At 35.8% G+C, this 19185-nt stretch overlaps 2 protein-coding genes across 4 annotated transcripts in view; both read left to right on the plus strand.

The window, feature by feature from the left end:
• LOC306847538 (DENN domain-containing protein 3-like) overlaps nucleotides 1-5901 on the plus strand; it is a 31170-nt gene extending 25269 nt beyond the window's left edge. For both annotated transcript variants that reach the window (XM_079381521.1, XM_079381520.1), the window contains exons 19-24: nucleotides 394-533; nucleotides 1039-1199; nucleotides 1878-2017; nucleotides 3363-3481; nucleotides 4651-4788; nucleotides 4869-5901. In XM_079381521.1, the coding sequence (XP_079237647.1) occupies nucleotides 394-533; nucleotides 1039-1199; nucleotides 1878-2017; nucleotides 3363-3481; nucleotides 4651-4788; nucleotides 4869-5057 (887 nt within the window). In that variant the 3' untranslated portion in view covers nucleotides 5058-5901. The remainder of the gene's footprint in view (nucleotides 1-393; nucleotides 534-1038; nucleotides 1200-1877; nucleotides 2018-3362; nucleotides 3482-4650; nucleotides 4789-4868) is intronic.
• A 4387-nt stretch (nucleotides 5902-10288) lies between these two features.
• LOC306847540 (focal adhesion kinase 1-like) overlaps nucleotides 10289-19185 on the plus strand; it is a 90964-nt gene continuing 82067 nt past the window's right edge. The window contains exon 1 of one of the 2 annotated variants that reach the window (XM_079381527.1): nucleotides 10289-10467. The gene's annotated coding sequence lies outside the window, so the exon portion shown is untranslated. The remainder of the gene's footprint in view (nucleotides 10468-19185) is intronic. The other variant, XM_079381526.1, reaches the window with a different exon arrangement.

The following is a 19185-nucleotide window of genomic DNA, read 5'->3' on the forward strand; positions in this document are numbered from 1 at the left end:
ATTTTGCTGTGAAATATGATCTAGTTATGTTTTTTTAAATGAATGTTTATTTGTTTTTAATGGTAAATAATACACAATATAACAAATAGATATAAAATAATATTAAAAAACAAAACAGCAGCTCGACTAAGAGAGAGAATAAAAGATCTTGCTGTGTTTTTGTGATATTCATCTTATTATGCCTCACAGGACAGATGGTGGAAACGTTTAGCACAGATGTAGGTCTCACTATATGTATATGTAGAAACACAACCTCCCTCCCCAAGTTTTTTGGTGAGGGGTCTATGACACAGCAGGGAGGATTTTACCACCATCCAGAAGGAAACTGAACCGTTATGAAAGCCAGAGACTCGTCCGGTAAGCACTATGTGTGTGTGCGTGTGTATTTTGTAGGTCAGCTGGGCGTTTCAGAACTGGACGGTGGAGGAAACCCAAAGCTGTGGTGTGCTTTGAGCGATGGGAAAGTGCTGGTGTTCGACGCGGCTAGCTGGTCCATGCAGCAGAACTCCGTTCAAGTGGGAAAGTCCTGTTTGGTGAGGAGAGCTCTCTAGATATAAAAAATGACCTTCAGTGATGATGTACTGTATGTGTTTGCTTGCCTCACACTTATCACCTCCGTATCAGACATGAGAGGCTGATTATGAGTGTCAGGAGGAAATTAGACACAAGCAGCAATATGAGAGAGGACAATGCTCAATAAAAAAAGAAAAATAATCAGAACAAAACAACTAATATAGTTTATTAGTAATCAGCTTGCTTCATTTAAAATCATTTTTACTTTGTGGCAATTCAGCACATTTTTCCCTAAACATTACAGCAATAATAATACAAAAAAAGCTCCTGCACTGGAAGCAAAATGTTGCTCCATTACCCTGCATCCCAAATCTATGACTGTGAATTTTTGCATTTGACTTCACCACATTACTGGGATGCATATAGTCATGGAAAATATTAGTGCACTGCACTTCATAGTTTTCATAGTAGTGCTGCCCCCTGCTGTTTACTGTATGAACACGTGTTTGTTTTCACTCCTGTCAGAATTGCATGCTGGCAGTGAACCAGCAGCAGCTGTGGATCGGCTCAAAGGACTCGTTCATTTACATCATAAACCCGCGGAGCGTTTCTTGCAATAAACAGCTGACGGAGCATCGCGGTGAGGTCACCGGACTCGCCCTGGAGGAGAGAACTGACAAATTCAGGTAACAGAGACAAAACAGGAAAGTTGTTAAAGGAATAGTTCACCTAGAAATGAAAATTTGCTGAAAAATAACTCATTCAGGCCATGCATGATGTAGATGAACTTGTTTCTTAATGGGAACAGATTTGTAGAAATGTAGCACTCCATCCAATTGAATCACCAATGGATGCCAGTCCAAACAGCTGATAAAAACATCACAGTAATCCACACCACTCCAGTCCATCAGTTAATGTCTTGAGAAGTGAAAAATTGTGTTTCTGTGAAACAAATCCATCTTTAAGATGTTTTTAACTTTAAACCGTCACATCTGCCCAAAATATAAGTCCATAATAGCGCTTCCTCCTATGAAAAACTCCACCAACATATTTGTTTAGAGCTGTTTTGGACTGTTTTTGCATGTAAACAGAGCTTGATCCGAAGAAGAGGAAAAATGCGTTTTTGGAGCAGATGCATATGATAGAGGACTTGTATTTTAGCAACAGTTTAAAGTTAAAACTAATTGAAGATTACTTGTGTATTATTGTGATATTTTTAACCAGCTGTTTGGACTCTCATTCTGACGGCACCCATTCACTGCAGAGGATCCATTGGTGAGCAAGTGACACAACGCTAAATTTCTCCAAACCTAGAAATGAATGTTTATAGATTTTTTTATTTTTTTTCCTGCTGTCCGGTGCAGTCAGACGGCGGCGTACTCGTGCAGTGAAGATGGCAGTGTGATCGTGTGGGATGTTTCGACGCTGCAGGTCAGACGGCAGTTCAGAGTCTCCTGCGACAGACTGCAGTGCATCCAGATCCATGCCGGCATGCTGTGGTGCTGTAAGTCTGCCTCACACACTGCTACCAATGCACGTTTCTATTATATTATAACTCAAATTTTGGCAACCGAAAATCAGTTTTCAGTTTCCACCAAAACATATTTAAAGGTGCCATAGAATGCATTGATGCAATATTTCAAATTGTTCTCTTATATCTACATAGAAGGTATGTGGCTTAGGTAAGGGCAAAAATCATCCAGAAACGGTTTTACATGTGCATTTACAACCCTGGGATTTCTCCGTAGAATGAAATGGTCTGGTTTTGGCTTATTTGGAAGGGTCATGAATAATAATGTTGAGCTCTGCTTTGATTGGATGTTTCACAGTGCGGCTCATTTAACTAGCTCACAGGAAGGAAACACAGAGAGGAAAATATATACTTTCTCTCACAATTATATCATCGGGTAATTATACTGTAAATAAAATGCAGACATCAGGGAGCCGCTATTAATATGCTGGGCATTGAAACTGCTTTCGAATGCACGATCACTTTTTAGTTTCACTTTCACTTTCGAGATTCGCGATCGCATGTACTCTGTTTATACTATAGAGCGGCAGTACTTACCACACATTTCACAAGATCAGATGCTTGTCAGTGGTGTACAGGATCTGTAAATCATTCGCCATCATCCTCAGTCATCTCTCCTTACTCTGTTGATGTGGTAAGTGAAATCTTATCAAAGCCTCTTTAAGACAAGTCCTGTCACTCGGCGGCCATCTTTGAAACGCCTCTCGGGCATCCAAGTGCAACTCCTATCTCTTTGAATGGGGAAACATCAAATTCTCCAAAAACTGTTCACTAAACTTACGATTAAATTTCATATTTTGAAATCACCAATGAAATCAGACAACAACTGTGTCATAAATGTTGTTTCTTTTCCTCAAATAGCGTTATAAAAAGCGTATTTCTCAGGCCAGTGCCTGTTTTTCAGTGGTCTTTTTTATTCATGAGATTTACATTAGAAGGCGGAAACAATGGTGTTTGAGGCTCATTGTATGTCATTTCCATGCACAGAACTCTTATTATTCAACTATGCCAAGGTAAAGACAGTTTTCCATTCTATGGCACCTTTAATGTATGTTTTTTTACAGCTTCTGTTTAAATGTTTATATTTCAACAATGAATTGGAGAAGAAACATAATATCATTAAAAAGTTTATTTAAGACCTACACGTGCAACTCAAATGTTTATATGCAACTCCTTTTTTGAGTGTTGATTATAAAACAAATTATTTGATTAATAGATAAACTGTATTTTCGGTTTCAGAAGAAAAAAAAAGAAAACTTTCATTTCCGTTTGGTTAAATAAAATCATTTCAGTGCGTAACTGATTTTTTGTATTAAAGGTGGTCGTGATTGTCTGCTGGAAGTGTTCAGGAACGGCACAGTTCATCGTAAGGTGTCTCTTCCAGATCACCTGCTGAGTTCACCAAGAGGTTTCAGCAGTTTCCTGCTCTTTAACGAGGTAAAAATCACCGATTCTGAAGGAGGCCATGAGCTCGTCTGGTCCATCCAGCTGGGCTTCAGCACTCGTTAGCGCAGCGAGAGAGCAGTTAATGCATCACACGCGTGAGGCTGTTTTAATGGGTCTCTGGCCTCTCTGATGAGCTGTGATGGGACCGGCTTTGATCATTTCCAAGAAAAGTGGTTCAGAAAAAGTTGCTAGGGTCTTCCGGTTGGTTGCTAGATGCTTCCTAATAGGACTGGAAAATGTTTCAAATTTTCTTTTTAATTACTGTACGATTTTAGGTAGGTTGTGGAAGTGCACTACAACAGCTAATTTTATTTGATTTATTTACTTAATTAAGTGTTGGAACGGTTTTTGAAAAAAAGTCTCTCATGATCACTGTCACTGAGGCTTCATTTATTTGATTAAAAATACAGTCAAAACAGTAATATTGTGAAATATTATTACAATTTCAAATAAGTGTTTTCTATGTGAATATAGAGTAAAATGTCATTTATTTCTGTGATGTAAAGCTGAATTTTCAGCATCATTACTGCAGTCTTCAGTGTCACATGATCCTTCAGAAATCATTTTAATATGCTGATTCTGCAGCTCAAGAAACATTTCTGATTATTATCGATGTTGAAAACAATTGTGATGCTTCATATTTTTGTGGAAACCGATTAATTTTATTTTTCAAGATTCTTAGATGAAAAGAGAATCATTTATTTGACAGAAATCTTTTATAAATGTCTTAATTGGCACTTTTGATCCTTGCTGAATAAAGCATGAATTACTTTCAAAACAAATCTGACCCCAAACTATGTATTATTTAATTTAGTTATCTACAATATATACATATATATACACACATACACACACACACACACACACACATACATACATATACCTGTACATATAATTTTTTTTTTTGGAAGTGAAAGGAAATCCGTTGTTAAAAGCAGTTTTTTATTTTAATTCTGATCTCAGTATTAATTATAATAATTGTGATTTTTGCAATAATTAAGCAGCTCTAGTTCCTTACTGCTCCAAGTAAATGTTTGTAATTTTTCTTTCCACCAGACAGCAGCCGTATCTCCCTTATAAGATAATACTCACATAAAGTATTATGCATTTTATTTCTTATTTATCTAATTAATTGGCTTGTGACGGGAATGTGATTGCAGTCGGAGCAGCTGTGGGCGGGTTTCGCAGACGCAGGTGAGCTGTGTGTGTGGCACTGCAGAGACCTGAACCAACCCTTCATCAGAATCCAGCTCAAAGACTGCGCCGGCGTCGTCTGCATGATCAAAGTCAAGAACCAGGTGAGACACCGCTCACGTTCATCTGTCAGAATGTAGAAGTAGAAGATACAGAATGCAATTAAAATCTCTGCTTGTCTCAGATCTGGGTGGGCTGCCAGGGGAAAACCCGCGGGAAGATCTACGTGGTGGACACGGATCGATACACGGTGGAGAAGGAGCTGATGGCACACGACGACAGCGTTCAGACTCTGTGCTCGGCTGAAGATCGCTACGTGCTCAGCGGAGCCGCGCGGGCCGACGGCAAAATCGCCATCTGGAAAGTTGAGTAGAAACCAGCAGGAACATGTGATCTGTTTCAACACATTGAACACATCAGATATGAACATTTATAGACAAAGTTAAGCATATCTTCAAAAATAAGAGGAAAACTGCATTTGGAGCAGATACATGACCATAAATGCATAGATGCACAGTTTAAATGAAGAAACAGTGCAAACACACACTGCCAGATGAAAAACAGTGGACATTTACAGCCAAAACATGCAAATTCTCACATTCATATATCATTTGAGTGTTAATTTGCTTGTTACATGAATATGAAATGTAAATATTGAAGGAAAGGACACTTTTATACTACATTTATTATGAATTCTTCAGTGTTATATCAGTATTTATGTATCTCGTTGATGTCTGAATTTGATTTATGTGAAAACACACGTTTGTATGAATTTGTAAAGGGATAATTGTTTGATTACTTGATCATCTTTGAATAATTTTCAAACACCTGGTGGCATTTTAGAAATATGAAAATGCACTTTACTCTCCAACACTACTTATCTTATAATAATAGTATTCCGGGATACATGACTTTTCAGTAAAAGAACAATAAGCCTCATTGAAAAGTCAATTTTCAGTGCCATTGAATATGACGGAGTTAACTGTCTGCATGCATATGTTTCATATCAAGAACTTTTGTAAATAGTTTATCGTGTATTGTATCTATATCTATGCAAAATCCATTTTAATGGCCATAATATTTTTTTATTGAAACATTTTACTTCTGCGTTTGTTTATAAATGTCATTTTGAAGACTGGGGTTTAGATGATCATTTTAGATTAAATTAAAGAGTTTATTTGTATTTATTGTATATATTCATAAAATTGTCTTGGATTAAACTTTGTAGTCTTTCTTTGATCCACCACTAGAGGACAGAAGAATCATTCTCTTTCTCATCACACAGCTTCTTGTAATACTTCATTCTCTCAGATCGACTAGTACACTAATTATTGCATAGTATATACTAAATTCTGCCTGCTGTAACAAACAAATATATGTGAGCCTGGAGCACAACACCAGTCTTAAGTCGCTGGGGTATATTTGTAGAAATAGCCAACAATACATTGTATGGGTCAAAATTATTGATTTTTCTTTTATGCCAAAAATCATTAGTAAATTAAGTAAAGATCATGTTCCATGAAGATATTTTGTAAATTTCATACCAGATATATATCAAAACTTAATTTTTGATTAGTAATATGCATTGCTAAGAACTTCATTTGGACAACTTTAAAGGCAATTTTCTCAATATCAATGGAAAGCTTATTTATTCAGCTCTCAGATGATGTATAAATCTCAATTTCGAAAAATTTACCCTTATGTCTGGTTTTGTGGTCCAGGGTCACATATGTGAAACAATATACAATGACAAAATTCCACGCGACTCCATTTATATATATATATATATATATACATATATACATACATACATACATACATACATATGTGTGTGTGTGTGTATATATATATATTTTTTATAATATATATAATTTTTTTTTTTTTTTACTATTAAATTATTTATGTGTTACAATTTCTGCACTTTTGGCAGTGTGATCAAATAATGAGTCATGGCACTGAGTAGATTGCATTGTGGTATATTGCATAATATTTAGTTTGCTCTGGTTACACAATGCATATTTTGTCAAATGTAGCTGGCTGTCCAGAAAAATATACATACTAATAAGCAGCATGAAAGTTTGCTATCCATGGCCTCATGTATCATGAGTGTTAATATTATGGGCAAATGTTTTTAGTTGCACAAAAATATGTGAGGAAAAAAAGAGTGTTGATTCAGTCTGGCATCTTGACTATTGTAGCTGCATTGTTTTGTTTTGTTGTTTCTCGTATCGACGTCTCAGGAGAGCAGCGACACGTTTCGCTTCACTGAGAGCTGCTGAAGGCTGTGAAATCCATCTGCGGAGTGAGATTATGGTTTGTAATCTTCATCTCCAGAGATCAGGAATCATGGCGTTTAATCCCGTCTGAACCTCTCAGTGGTGTTGAGATCATTCATCTGACCAACACTGACCTAAAGAGCAGCGATTATACAGATATACCACTCTTATTTTTTTTATGCCTCTCTATTTGTAAACATTTGTTAGTCTTTTTTTTATTTTATTTTTTTAAAGTGAAAGAGGGATAACAGATATTTAAAAATATGGATTGCACAAAATGTTTAATAATATTTACTCACCCTCATGTAATTTCAGATCTGCATGTGGTATTTGTTCCATAAAATTTTTATTTCAGATTTCTTCTTTATGCAGATCTTTTATAGATGACTAAAAGTACTAAAATGTGACCCTGGACCACAAAACCAGTCATTTTCAAAATTGATGTATGGTTTGTTATGTTAGGACAGTATTTGGCCGAGATACAATTATTTGAAAATCTGGAATCTGAGGGTGTAAAAAAATCAAAATATTGAGAAAATCACCTTTAAAGTTGTCCAAATGAAGTTTTTAGCAATGCATATTACTAATCAGATATTAAGTTTTGATATATTTACAGTAGGAAATTTACAAAATATCTTTAAGGAACATGATCTTTACTTAATATCCTAATGATTTTTGCCATAAAAGAAAAATCGATCATTTTGACCCATACAATGTATTTTTGGCTATTGCTACAAATATACCCCAGCGATTTATGACTGGTTTTGTGCTCCAGGGTCACAAATAACTAAAACTAAATACTTTGAAACAATTAATAAACACTATACAGACATTTAAAAACTTTTACATTTAAAATGACTACAATTTTAACAAAAATTCTAGTTCAATTAATTAGCTAAAAGGTAAAAACAGAAAATATTAAAATAAAATGTAATGCAAAATATTACACTAACACTAACTCATAGTGAACACTTCTGCCAAGCTCAACAATTGACAGTTAAAATACTATATTACGTTTTTGTAATGTCTGATTTGAGAACAAATTTATTAATAAATGAACTGAATTAACAAACAGGAAAGTATGAATTTGAAAATATGTTGTAATTATTAATGTATATTAACATTTGGCATTATTTATAGTTTTGAGAACAATGCTATTTGAATAATTGTCAAATTCTTATTTTTGGAATCAGTCCTAAACTTTCTGAAACATGCAGAAGTTCAGAAGCTCCTATACTTTATGTTCTTTTTTATGATTTACATCCGGATGTTTGTTTGAAGCTTTCTGAGTGAAGTGATCTGTGAACTAATATTTGTCTTGTGTGAATGCTCTTTATGTTTGGACATTGTTCAGAGCTCATTTCCAGGTTGAAGAGAATTGAGGAGTTAAATTCCCACCAAAGAAAGAGGAGTGGTTTCTGTGGAACAGGTGCTGGTGACGTGAGCAGTAAAAGAGAGAAATCCCATTCACTAGAAGAAAGTTTCTCCTTCAGCTGTGATCTGATCAATTCATCAGTGAGGGGATTTTCAGAGAACTCACTCCCGCCTAGACGTGACTCATTTAGGTGGGTCCATAATGCTTTTATTATATGAACATGATTATAAAAGTCAGCAAAGCCAAAGTTCTGCTGATCTGAGATCAAACAGATGTGGTTTCACACATGGTGATTAGGTTTATGGTTTAATCATGAAGAGCTGATCCCAGATCAGCATATAAAGGAGCAACAATCACATGACCATGAAAAACTGCTGATATCAGTACAGTAACCACACAAGAATGAGACTCCTCAGGGTGTGAAAATGAAATGAATCGCTGAATAAAGTGTTTTTAAACCCAAAGCACAAACCGATTATGTGCCACGCCAAACATTATTATTTGATTTGGTATGACTGACTTTCCAAAGTGATTCAGTGATTTGCTATCACTGAATTTCCATAGTTCATCTTCTCAAAATGAATAGAATAGAACAGAACACAGAAAACAGTCACTTCTTGAGCAATGTGCTCTCTCAGATGGAGACCCTATAGAGACCACAAACACAAATGTCCACTGTTGAACTCATGAGAGTCATTCATGGTCAGGCTACTCCATTGTCTCCAGGCATGTTTGCCCAGTGAACGAACGAATCCATCTTTTGAACTGATTCCTCGGAATGATTCGATTGAATCGTTTCGCAAAACTTTGTCAATAGCTGAACTGTAAGTGAAACCGGTTTAGGAAGAAGATAATCTTGTAGTAAAACCATGGATAATTTTCTTAAGAGGTTTGTATTTGTGTGTACTTTCTTTCTTTTTTTAGTTTGATATTTTATACAGTTTAATAAAATCAAAAGAAATCAGAAAAAAGATTTGCGATACGAGCGCCAAAGTCCTAATCTGAATCAAAAGATTTGCGAACCTGCTCCGAGTTCCGATTTAAATCAAATGATTCGCGATCCGAAGTCCTATCTGAATAATGATTCGCGAACCAACGTTTCAGATCATGACTTCGGAACGCAGATCTCAGTCTGCGCAGGCCCCTCCCACGATATTTGATTGACAAGGACGTCTTACCTTAGCCCCGCCCTGAGTGAGCTGAGAGTCCACCATTGTGTCGACTCCAGTGCAGGGGAAGACAAGTTGTCTCCGAATAAGCGATTGAGGCGTTTTGTTGTTGGATGTAATAATGAATATAGCAGTCGTAATTTACTCCCGACATCTGAGCTGCTGAAGACCCAGAGGATTAACGTTACTTTCATTTTGAAGGGAATGCGCCGATCCCCGATCTGCATCTATGTTCGCGCAAATCATTCGTGATCCAGCTTCATCTACAGAAGAAGTGAGTATAACATTTTTTTATGAATCTTTGCAAATTGCCTTTCCTAATAATATGCCAGTTTATAATAAAGTTAGCCAGTTTTATGGCTGAAGTTTTGCTCGACACCCCACGGAAGAGAGGGGCGGGGTCAGCAGAGCTCATTAGCATTTAAAGCAACTTGGACTAAAAACAGCTTGCTCAAAACAGAGTTGATTTTGACAGGTTAAAAAGTTTTTGTTGTTTTGCACTACCATTGAGAAATTTTAACCAAAGTACATTATAAACTTTTCATTAGATTAGATTAGATTCAACTTTATTGTCATTTATGCAGAGTACAAGTACAGAGCTAATTAAGACCCTAAAGAATCATATCAACTTTTCGATGACCCCTTTAAGATGATCGTACCCATTTGAATTCAATAGAATCGGCGAGAGAGTTCACTTGACCGTTCGAGCGAATCGATTCGCTAAAAGAATCGGACTACCCCGGCGCCAGTGGCCAAAGTCTGGTGCGCGTCTCCAGCGGCGTTCATTCACTCGGGACTGGGAGGAGTGTGTTTGTGTGTGTTTGTGGAGCTGGATGGAGCTGGAGTGGGCTGGGTTCTGCCCGTCAGCCATGTTGGAATGAGAGGGAATGAAAAGCTGGAATGAGAGAGAATCGACTGGAGAAGACTGGAAAAGCGCATTCTGGAAGATCACACAATAATCGAGTGAGTAGCGCGCATTCATGCGGTCACACATCTGTTAGAAAGAAACAAAGTGTCACTGTAAACGATTAATTATGAGCATTCCTGTGCTGGATCGACCGTGCCATGCGTTCATGAGGAATACTGCTCTAAATCTGATGGATTTGGATCCGATATTTGCGCGCTGATTACGCGCGTCGGGTTCATTGGATCGAATCGAGCTTAATATTGACTTTGGAGGTTTATGTTGACTTCAGTTTCAAAAGTTTATGCTACACTACTTCAGCACAAACCCATTGTGTTGTGTTTTACACAGTTTCTGTTTATCAAGTGTACAGCAGCAGGATTTGATGACAGTTCATGTTATTCTACAAGCTCAGCTATTTCAATCAACACAAGTTATTACCAAGTATTGCATAAGAATATAGATTTAGTATATAAGAATAAATGATAAAAAAGGGTTGTATTGTAATGCATGGATTGTATGCAGAGCATAGGCATTAATTTTAAAAATACATGAAGGGAAAATAAAACAATAAATTCGATATACACAGTGTGAGTAATTTTACAGTTGAAGCATTAATTCAGCAGGTTTTTTATTACATTTACAAAATATTTACCATGATTTATGGGTATGCCCCATTGTAATACTGTGTTTTTTGGAGATGTGCCTTGTTTTGATCAATTTTACAAAATATTTACCATGCTTTATGGGTGTATACCAGAGTAATAATATGTTTTTTGGAGATGTACAATGGTGATAATATTTTTTTAATATGGTTTTTAGTACATATATCAGAGCATTTCTATACGCTTTAGACAGCATATTGGATTTACTTTTTAGTTATTTATATTTTGTTTCATAATTTTATTTTATTTATTCGTTTATGTATTTTTTTGCTGGCAGATTATTCATGCAATATTCTGGGAAAATGTTTTTTTTTTTTTTATGTGCGATTATTTGGAAAAATAAAAGCATATCCCACACACTGCTGAAACTTGCATCAAAATTTTAATTGCAACCTTTTAGTCAGTCGACTTTCCTTAGTCTTATTGAGTTATTGTTGTATTATTAGTACATTAGTACTTTTTGGACAGGACGTTAATTTGGAAATAATGTTTTTAATGATACAAATCACATGTTGATACATAGGTTATGATTCAAAAGGTTGCAGTAGGTCATGGTTAAAATTACTATTGAGATTGAGTAGAGTAATTGAATGGTAGGAAATTATATGAAAGCACAATTTAATAAGAATGTGTTTATATGCCATCATACTAATGATTGCACCAGTTTGATGTCCTGTATGTCAGTCTAGCTCCTCATCCTTGAATGTGATCAGAGAGCAAACAGAGCTTGATTGTGCTGGGGAATCTCAGTAATTTGCTGATGTGTTCTGGCAGCTCTGTGTACGAGCGATACTGTATTTTGTGCGTGGAAATGACAGTGCGCAGGGCTGGGGTATTTTTAGAGCCGGTACTAGGCGACAGCCGCCAGACTGTGAGATCACAGCGTTTCAGTGAATTACGGCTGACACCACTCGTCATTATGTTTCGTTTGCGACCGCTGCATTGTCATCACAAGAGATTTACCCGTGTGAATACAACTTCTCGCTCACATAAAAGGCATTCCGTACATTATTTGCAGTGAACCTGATAGCTCGGCTCAACCTGCACTGTGTGATTAGATCATTAATCATTCTGTAAGGTATAACCAGATTTCTCCTCATAATGCATCTATCTGATGGCGTGTAATCCTGTTGTTTTAGCTGCACAGGAAGATGGCCTGTGATTTCAGCAGCTGTGACAGGAAGCTCAGTCATATATATGTGTGCGTGTGTGTGTGTGTGGTGGCATAGCATTTAACTGAGATTGTTTAGCAGGATGTTGCTACCTTGTATCGTCCCTCAGGGTTTAAGAGGAAAACGCCTTTTTCCTCTGGGCAGGAATAGCCATCTATGTGTGTTTAGGGCAACATTGTCTTCCTAACTAGTGATGGGTGCTAGCCAGACCGATATTTGTAAATTTAGAGAATATCGGCGTCAATTAACCGATCAAAAGTAGTGTAAAAAGTAGTGCGAAACAAATAAGTGTGTTGCATTACAGCATTTTTTGTGCATCTCGTTTTCTTTATTGAAATTGCATTCTGTGAAAAATAAGATTTTTTTTGTGTACCTGCATGCCACATATATTGCCATTGCTCTCTAGATATCTGTATTGATAATAGAATTCAGTCAACACCTGAACTAGTTGATTGTTTCGAACCTGTGCATGTGTATCTGGCGTGTTTGTGTCAGTGTTTATAGCTGAGAGGAGAGCGTGTGGACAGAGCCTCCATTGAGAGCGAGTGATGGTACCGCTGTACTTACAGTTTCCAGCCGTCTCAATGGCTCATTCAGACTGAGCCGCGGAGGTAACGACACTCACAAATGCTGCTTTATAAACGTGTGCTGGATGGTGATCTGGTCTGAACCGGTCCAAATCAACCACCTGTACTTCAACAAGCTCTTGAAGTGCTTTTATAACTGGCTTCTTTGTGCAGAGGCTTGAGTTTCTTGTTAAACTGTTGGAGAGCTGAGTACATGTTGGCCTGGTTGGACTTAAAGACGACTCCGCAGGAAATTAGCGCGAGCTGCTTCCAGTTCCTGTGGCCTAAAGGCTTTACAGTTTTACCTGAGAGACCCGTCATTAGTGCGCCGGGGCAGGAATGACAGGAACTGACACACAAAGAATCGGCCTCTTTTTTATTACATTTTTATTTTTTTATTCGGTGTAGCTCAGCTCTTTCCGTTCTCCTGGCCAGATCCCTGCCGCTGGAAGGTGGAAACAGAAGGAAGTGTGTTTATGTTTTAAAAAGCTGCATGAACACAATGGCTACTGTTCGCCCTCGCAGGCCTGTGGGAATCGGCCTTCTTTGGCACTTGTCTTTAGTGTGATGCTGCTACAGGAAGTGATGTCGTGCAGACAGGAAGCCTTAGAATGCACAGGCTACATTTGGAATGTTATTGCATGCTGCACAGTGTATACTATATACTGTGTTTTTAAAAAGGAGTATTTGAAATGTTTTAGTACATTTGCTTTCACATCATAATGCTTTTATTCAGCAAGGATGCATTAAATTGATCAGAAATGACAGTAAAGACATTTGTGACCAGTCTTAAGTAGCACAGGTATATTTGTAGCAATAGCCAAAAATACATTGTATGGGTCAAAATTATAGATTTTTATTTTATGCCAAAAATCATTAGGATATTAAGTAAGGATCATGTTCCATGAATATATTTAGTAAATTTCCTACCGTAAATATATCAACTTCATTTTTGATTAGTAATATGCATTGCTAAGAACTTCATTTGAACAACTTTAAAGGTGATTTTCTCAATATTTAGATTTTTTTTGCACCCTCAGATTCCAGATTTTCAAATAGTTGTATCTCAGACAAAGAAACCTATCCTAACAAACCATACATCAATGGAAGGTTTATTTATTCAGCTTTTCAGATGATGTGTGAATCCCAATTTCAAAAAATTGATCCTCATGACTGGTTTTGTGCTCCAGGGTCACATTTATAATGTTACAAAAGATTAAAATAAATGCTGCTCTTATGAATTTTCTATCCATCAAAGAATCCTGAAAATAAAATGTATCACGGTTTCCACAAAAATATAAAGCAGCACAACTGTTTTCATCATTGATAATAAGCAGAAATGTTTCTTAAGCAGCAAATCAGTATATTAGAATGATTTCTGAAGGATCACTGGACACTGAAAACTGGAGTAATGATGCTGAAAATACAGTTTTGATCATAGAAATAAATTACATTTTACAAGGTATTCTCACAGGAATCAGCTATTTGGAATTGTAAAAATATTTCACAATTGTACTGACTACTGTATTTTTATTCAAAGAAATTCAGCCTTGGTGAGCAGAAGAGACTTCTTTAAAAAAAAAAAAAAAAAAAGTTTTGTAAATTTTTGCTATACAATCAGACAATTAGCATGTTTTAAATATTGAAGTATGTGTAATATTGGTAATATTAATGTTATTCCAATCATTTTTCCTAACTATGTCCAACCGTGCTCTGTCTATGTGATTTTGATAGACGCTTTCCTGTAGCTCAAATAGTAGAGCATGGCGCTAGCAACGCTAAGGTCATGGGTTCGATTCCCAGGGAAAGCAAGAGCTGATAAAATGTAAAAACTAACTTGAATGCAATGTAAGTCGCTTTGGATAAAAGCGTCTGCTAAATGCATAAATGTAATAGGATACTTTACCTAAAAATTAAAGTTTGTCATCATCATATAATGAAATTTGGTTTTAATGTTGTTCTTCTATGTGTTCTGCAGTGCAAAGAAATACATAGTTTTGGGTTTGTAAACGATGGCACGATTTCATTTTTGGGTGAAGTATCCCCACTTATCTGTACATAAACGGATATGTTTGCAGAGAAGCTGCTGGTTCTGTGTAACAGTTTCTCAGAGTCTCTCGGCTGAAAGCGTGCACCTATCAAGCTGTCATTGTTCCAGCGAGGCATTCAGCCCTTGTGAACTAAAGCCAGCTCTTGCTTTCTCTGAACGCTGTTGTGTATCTGTCTGAAAGCACTGACGTTTCTCCAGCTCTGTCTGAGAGCTGTGGATGACACTCGGATCCGCACGCCGGTAAATAAACGCTGATGTCTGAAGGGACTCGCTTGAATTTACCCGGTTCTTTCTGTGCACGTCTCCACTCCTGTCTGAGAAACAAACATGTTTTTGATGCAAGTAATGGTTGGTTTGTGCAGGCCGTTTTTATGTAGTCTGCTGTAATGTCAACATGAAATGATAATTGATGGTATTTTCTTTCTTAATACACATTGTGTATGAAAATGGAAAATGCTCAGTTTGTATTGGACAAGGTTTTTATTTATTTATTTATTGGTCTATTTTCCAGAAAGAAAACATCTTTTTTTTTTTTTGATCTAGTTACCTGATCTACTTTTTCTGTACTAAACGTTATGATAAAAATATTTATTAATTTATTTATCCTACCAGTATTTCTATTTTAATATTTATACATTTTAATCTATTTTCTAGAAGAAAATCCACTATATTTTATATGTTTAAATATACTAAATGTACTAAAATGTAATTTTATCAGTGTTTAATTGTACACTATAATCTAGATTTTCTCAAAGCGATCAGATATGGATTAAAAGCCACAAAATCTTATTTAAATGTAAAAATATTATTTGATGTAGTTAGTTGATCTACTTACTCTACTACTACTAAAGATACTGACATACTAACGGAGTGAAATATACAATTGACGGCACTGAGGTTTCTGAGTGCCACAGTGATTCATTGGCTTTTTTTGTCTGAATTTTTTTTATCCATATTTGCATGACTTTTCAGATGATGGTGTGAATGACAGGGTTGTATATCGCTGGTCTCTGTGTGTCTTTATTGTCAGAGTGTGTTTTCCAGTCCACTGATGGAGAAAGCTTTGCTCCGGCTGTGAAATTAAAGCAGCTGTTTGGGGAGATAAGCAGCGTTCTTCTGTCCGGATCTCAGAAATCTCCTTCATTTATGATTCCCCTTTATTCACTCATCTGTGTGCGTCATTTGCTTTTATTTGTAAAGTGGGGATCTTGTGACCCTGGTCCTCAAGCTGTTGGGTTTCAGTCAGTATATTATAGTTCATCCTGATTTCAGGAGTACTTTGGCTGTTGTTTCAATTAACTGCAATAACATGTTTATTTAGTGTTATTTATGTGTTTAAGGCTGATGGGATTTTTTTTTAATCAAACAAAGCTATAATAAAGAGTGTAAAGTATATATAAAAAAATAAATAATACATATTAGATAATGGATAAATAAGTTATAAATAAATAAAACATATAAAATTATATATTTACATTTTAATTTTAAGTATTATTTTATTTGTATATTTAAATAGAATTAATATATATATATATATATAATATATATGAAAATGAAATTGTTTAAATAATATATATTTTATTATGTTAATAATTTATTAAATATGTATATTCCAACACCAAAGCAGGTAGAAAGTCTGGTGAAATATGTGCTGTGGACTCTAGGTGACAAATTTGGACTTAATTTTCTGGTCAGGATTTGGATCCTGTTTGGGGTTTTTTCCTCGGAGCTGTTGGCTTTTGAAGCTCTTATCCAATCAGAGTGTTTGCGTGTGGCCAGCGGTGTCTCTGTACACTAGCTGAAGTGCTAGCTGTGCTCCTGTTAGCTGGTGCTTGTGTCTCCTCACAATGCAGGGAAATGACATCATAGTTTATCACCGTGTCCTCGGGGCTTCGACTGGGCTGTTGGGACACACACACACACACGCACTCTGGCTTTAACAGAAGTGACATCACTGCCCATCCACCATGTCCTCGAAGGGATCTCGTCCTCTAAACGCACCTCTGACAGCGACCGAGAGAGACAGACGTGTCTGAAATGATTGATGACATGCTTTTGAGATGTTAACATTGCAAAATGTCATTTTTCATCCATTCAAACTGTGACCTACGCATATGAATGTTTATTCTGTGAGTGCCGAAGAGCTCCTCAACAGTCTGGCTTCATTTCATGGATTATATCTGTTTTTTTTGTTTAGATTTTTTACATTTATTATGTTACTATGCAGTTTTATTTTAATTTATACATAGAAATAAAATAAAACAACAATTAAAATAAAAATTCTTGAATACAATAATGTTTTTTTAAATAATATATATGTGTGTGTGTGTATAAAATGTATTTTTATTGTACATAAAAATAACGTAAAACTACATATTTAAACTAAAAATTAATTAATATATATATAATATTGAATTTTATACATTCATTATTTTAACATTTTTTCCCCCATAATTAATCTGACTGATCTTTTCCTAATTATCTAGTTTTCATAAAATGCATTTGAGTTTTAAATGTTTGTTTTTTAGATATAGTATAGAATTTCAATATCAGCCATTTATTGGTCATCAGTTTTAACATGATAATAATTATTGCCTTTGATAATTCTATGTTGGGCGAATAGACAGAAGTTAGTAACCCTTTCCTTGATTTCTGAGCTGAAATGATTCTCGGGTCAGTCTTGTGAACCCTAACCTCTCCTCTCTTAGCTCATCTTCTGTCCCGGGGCAGAGCAGCGAGGGCACGTAATGGCCTGTAATTAGGTTTCAGCAGTGTCAAGTGTGAGTCACCGACAGAAAGAAAGATAAACGGATAAAACGCAAAGCTGAGCTGTGCTGAACAACATCAGCCATTGTGTGCAGAAATGTGACGCTGCTCTAGAGCTCTGTAACGGCCTGGAGAAAGTGGTTTACTATCAGAATGACACACATTTATCTGCCGTGAGTCCGTCTGTGAATACAGCACAGATACAGTAATTACAAGGACTCGCTCCAGCTGGCAGACGTGTTTAACACCACATATGTACAGAAACATGTCTGCTTGTACTCAGACTGAAGTGTCATATGCCTCCTTCTGTGTTCGTTTAGGCCCGTGTGCTTTATTTTCGGTAGCACTTTGGTAGTCCGCTTAGTGTTAGTCAAGCTTTCTTGATTTCCGTGATTTCATCTCTTTGACCTTTAGATCAGAAACACGAGTGCATGAACACAGACATGAATACTTGGCCAGTTTATTGCATGCATGCAGTCCTGTTTAACATACTCTGGGTTCTTGCATCACTCAGTACTCAAGGGGGTGCTATAGTTTTTCGTTGTCAAATGTCTGTCATTAAATTGAATAAGTTATTATTCAGGTAGCTGCTACAAACATGTCAACAGTTTAACTTGCATGATCATTTTTAAATTCGGATTACATTTACGGTTATCTAATATTTACAGTTGTATCTATTTTGAATAATTTTTTTTAATGAATTTTGTATATTATATACATCGTTTTTAGATTTGTTTCATAAATATACAAAATTTACATTTAAGCATTTAAAATAATTTATTGTAATTTGTATTATTATTTTTATTATTAAATGCAGATTATGCTTGTCATAATCTAATAAATTTAATTCGTAAAATTAATCTTGAAAACATTCTTAATTTAATAACATTGTCAATTATAATCTTTACACTTATCTATTTTGATTTTTATTTGATCTTTTTGATAATATATTTGAATATTATATCTTAATTTTATTTATACATATAAAACCTTTTTTAAATATTTTTATATTAAAATTTTAAATAATTTGTAATAATAATAATTTAAAAAACCATAGGTTTTTTTTTAAACATAGTGTAGATTTTTATATCGGTCATTTATCGGTTATCGGCCATACCATACAAATAATTAGCAGCTTTGCATTTAAATAAATATTATTGTAATATTAAAGTATTGTACTTTGTATCTATATACTGTAGATATTATATCCAGAATGGCGATAATGAAGTGTTTGGCTGCTGTTCTTGCTCTAGTGTTTGTGTTCAGACACATAAACACCCATCATCATCCTCACCAGTGTTTGCTGAAGGCATGTGGGAAACCGTCCCGTCGCAGGACTCTCGCTATCAGAGATGCTGCTCTACGTGTCTCTGTCTCTCTCTCGTTCGCATGCGTCTGCGGTCGTCTGTCTGAAGGAAGGAGCTGATAGCAGGCTGGAAGTGTGTGTCAGGAAGGTGAAGAATGACAGACGCTGCTGGGTTTTTAATCGTGTGTATGTGTTTGCTGGTTAAGCTGCTTTGGGTCAGGAATTGAGCTCATCACAGGTTTCTGAAAGAAA

The sequence above is a fragment of the Barbus barbus genome (assembly GCF_936440315.1).
Source record: "Barbus barbus genome assembly, chromosome: 27".
Classification (NCBI taxonomy): Eukaryota; Metazoa; Chordata; class Actinopteri; order Cypriniformes; family Cyprinidae; genus Barbus; species Barbus barbus.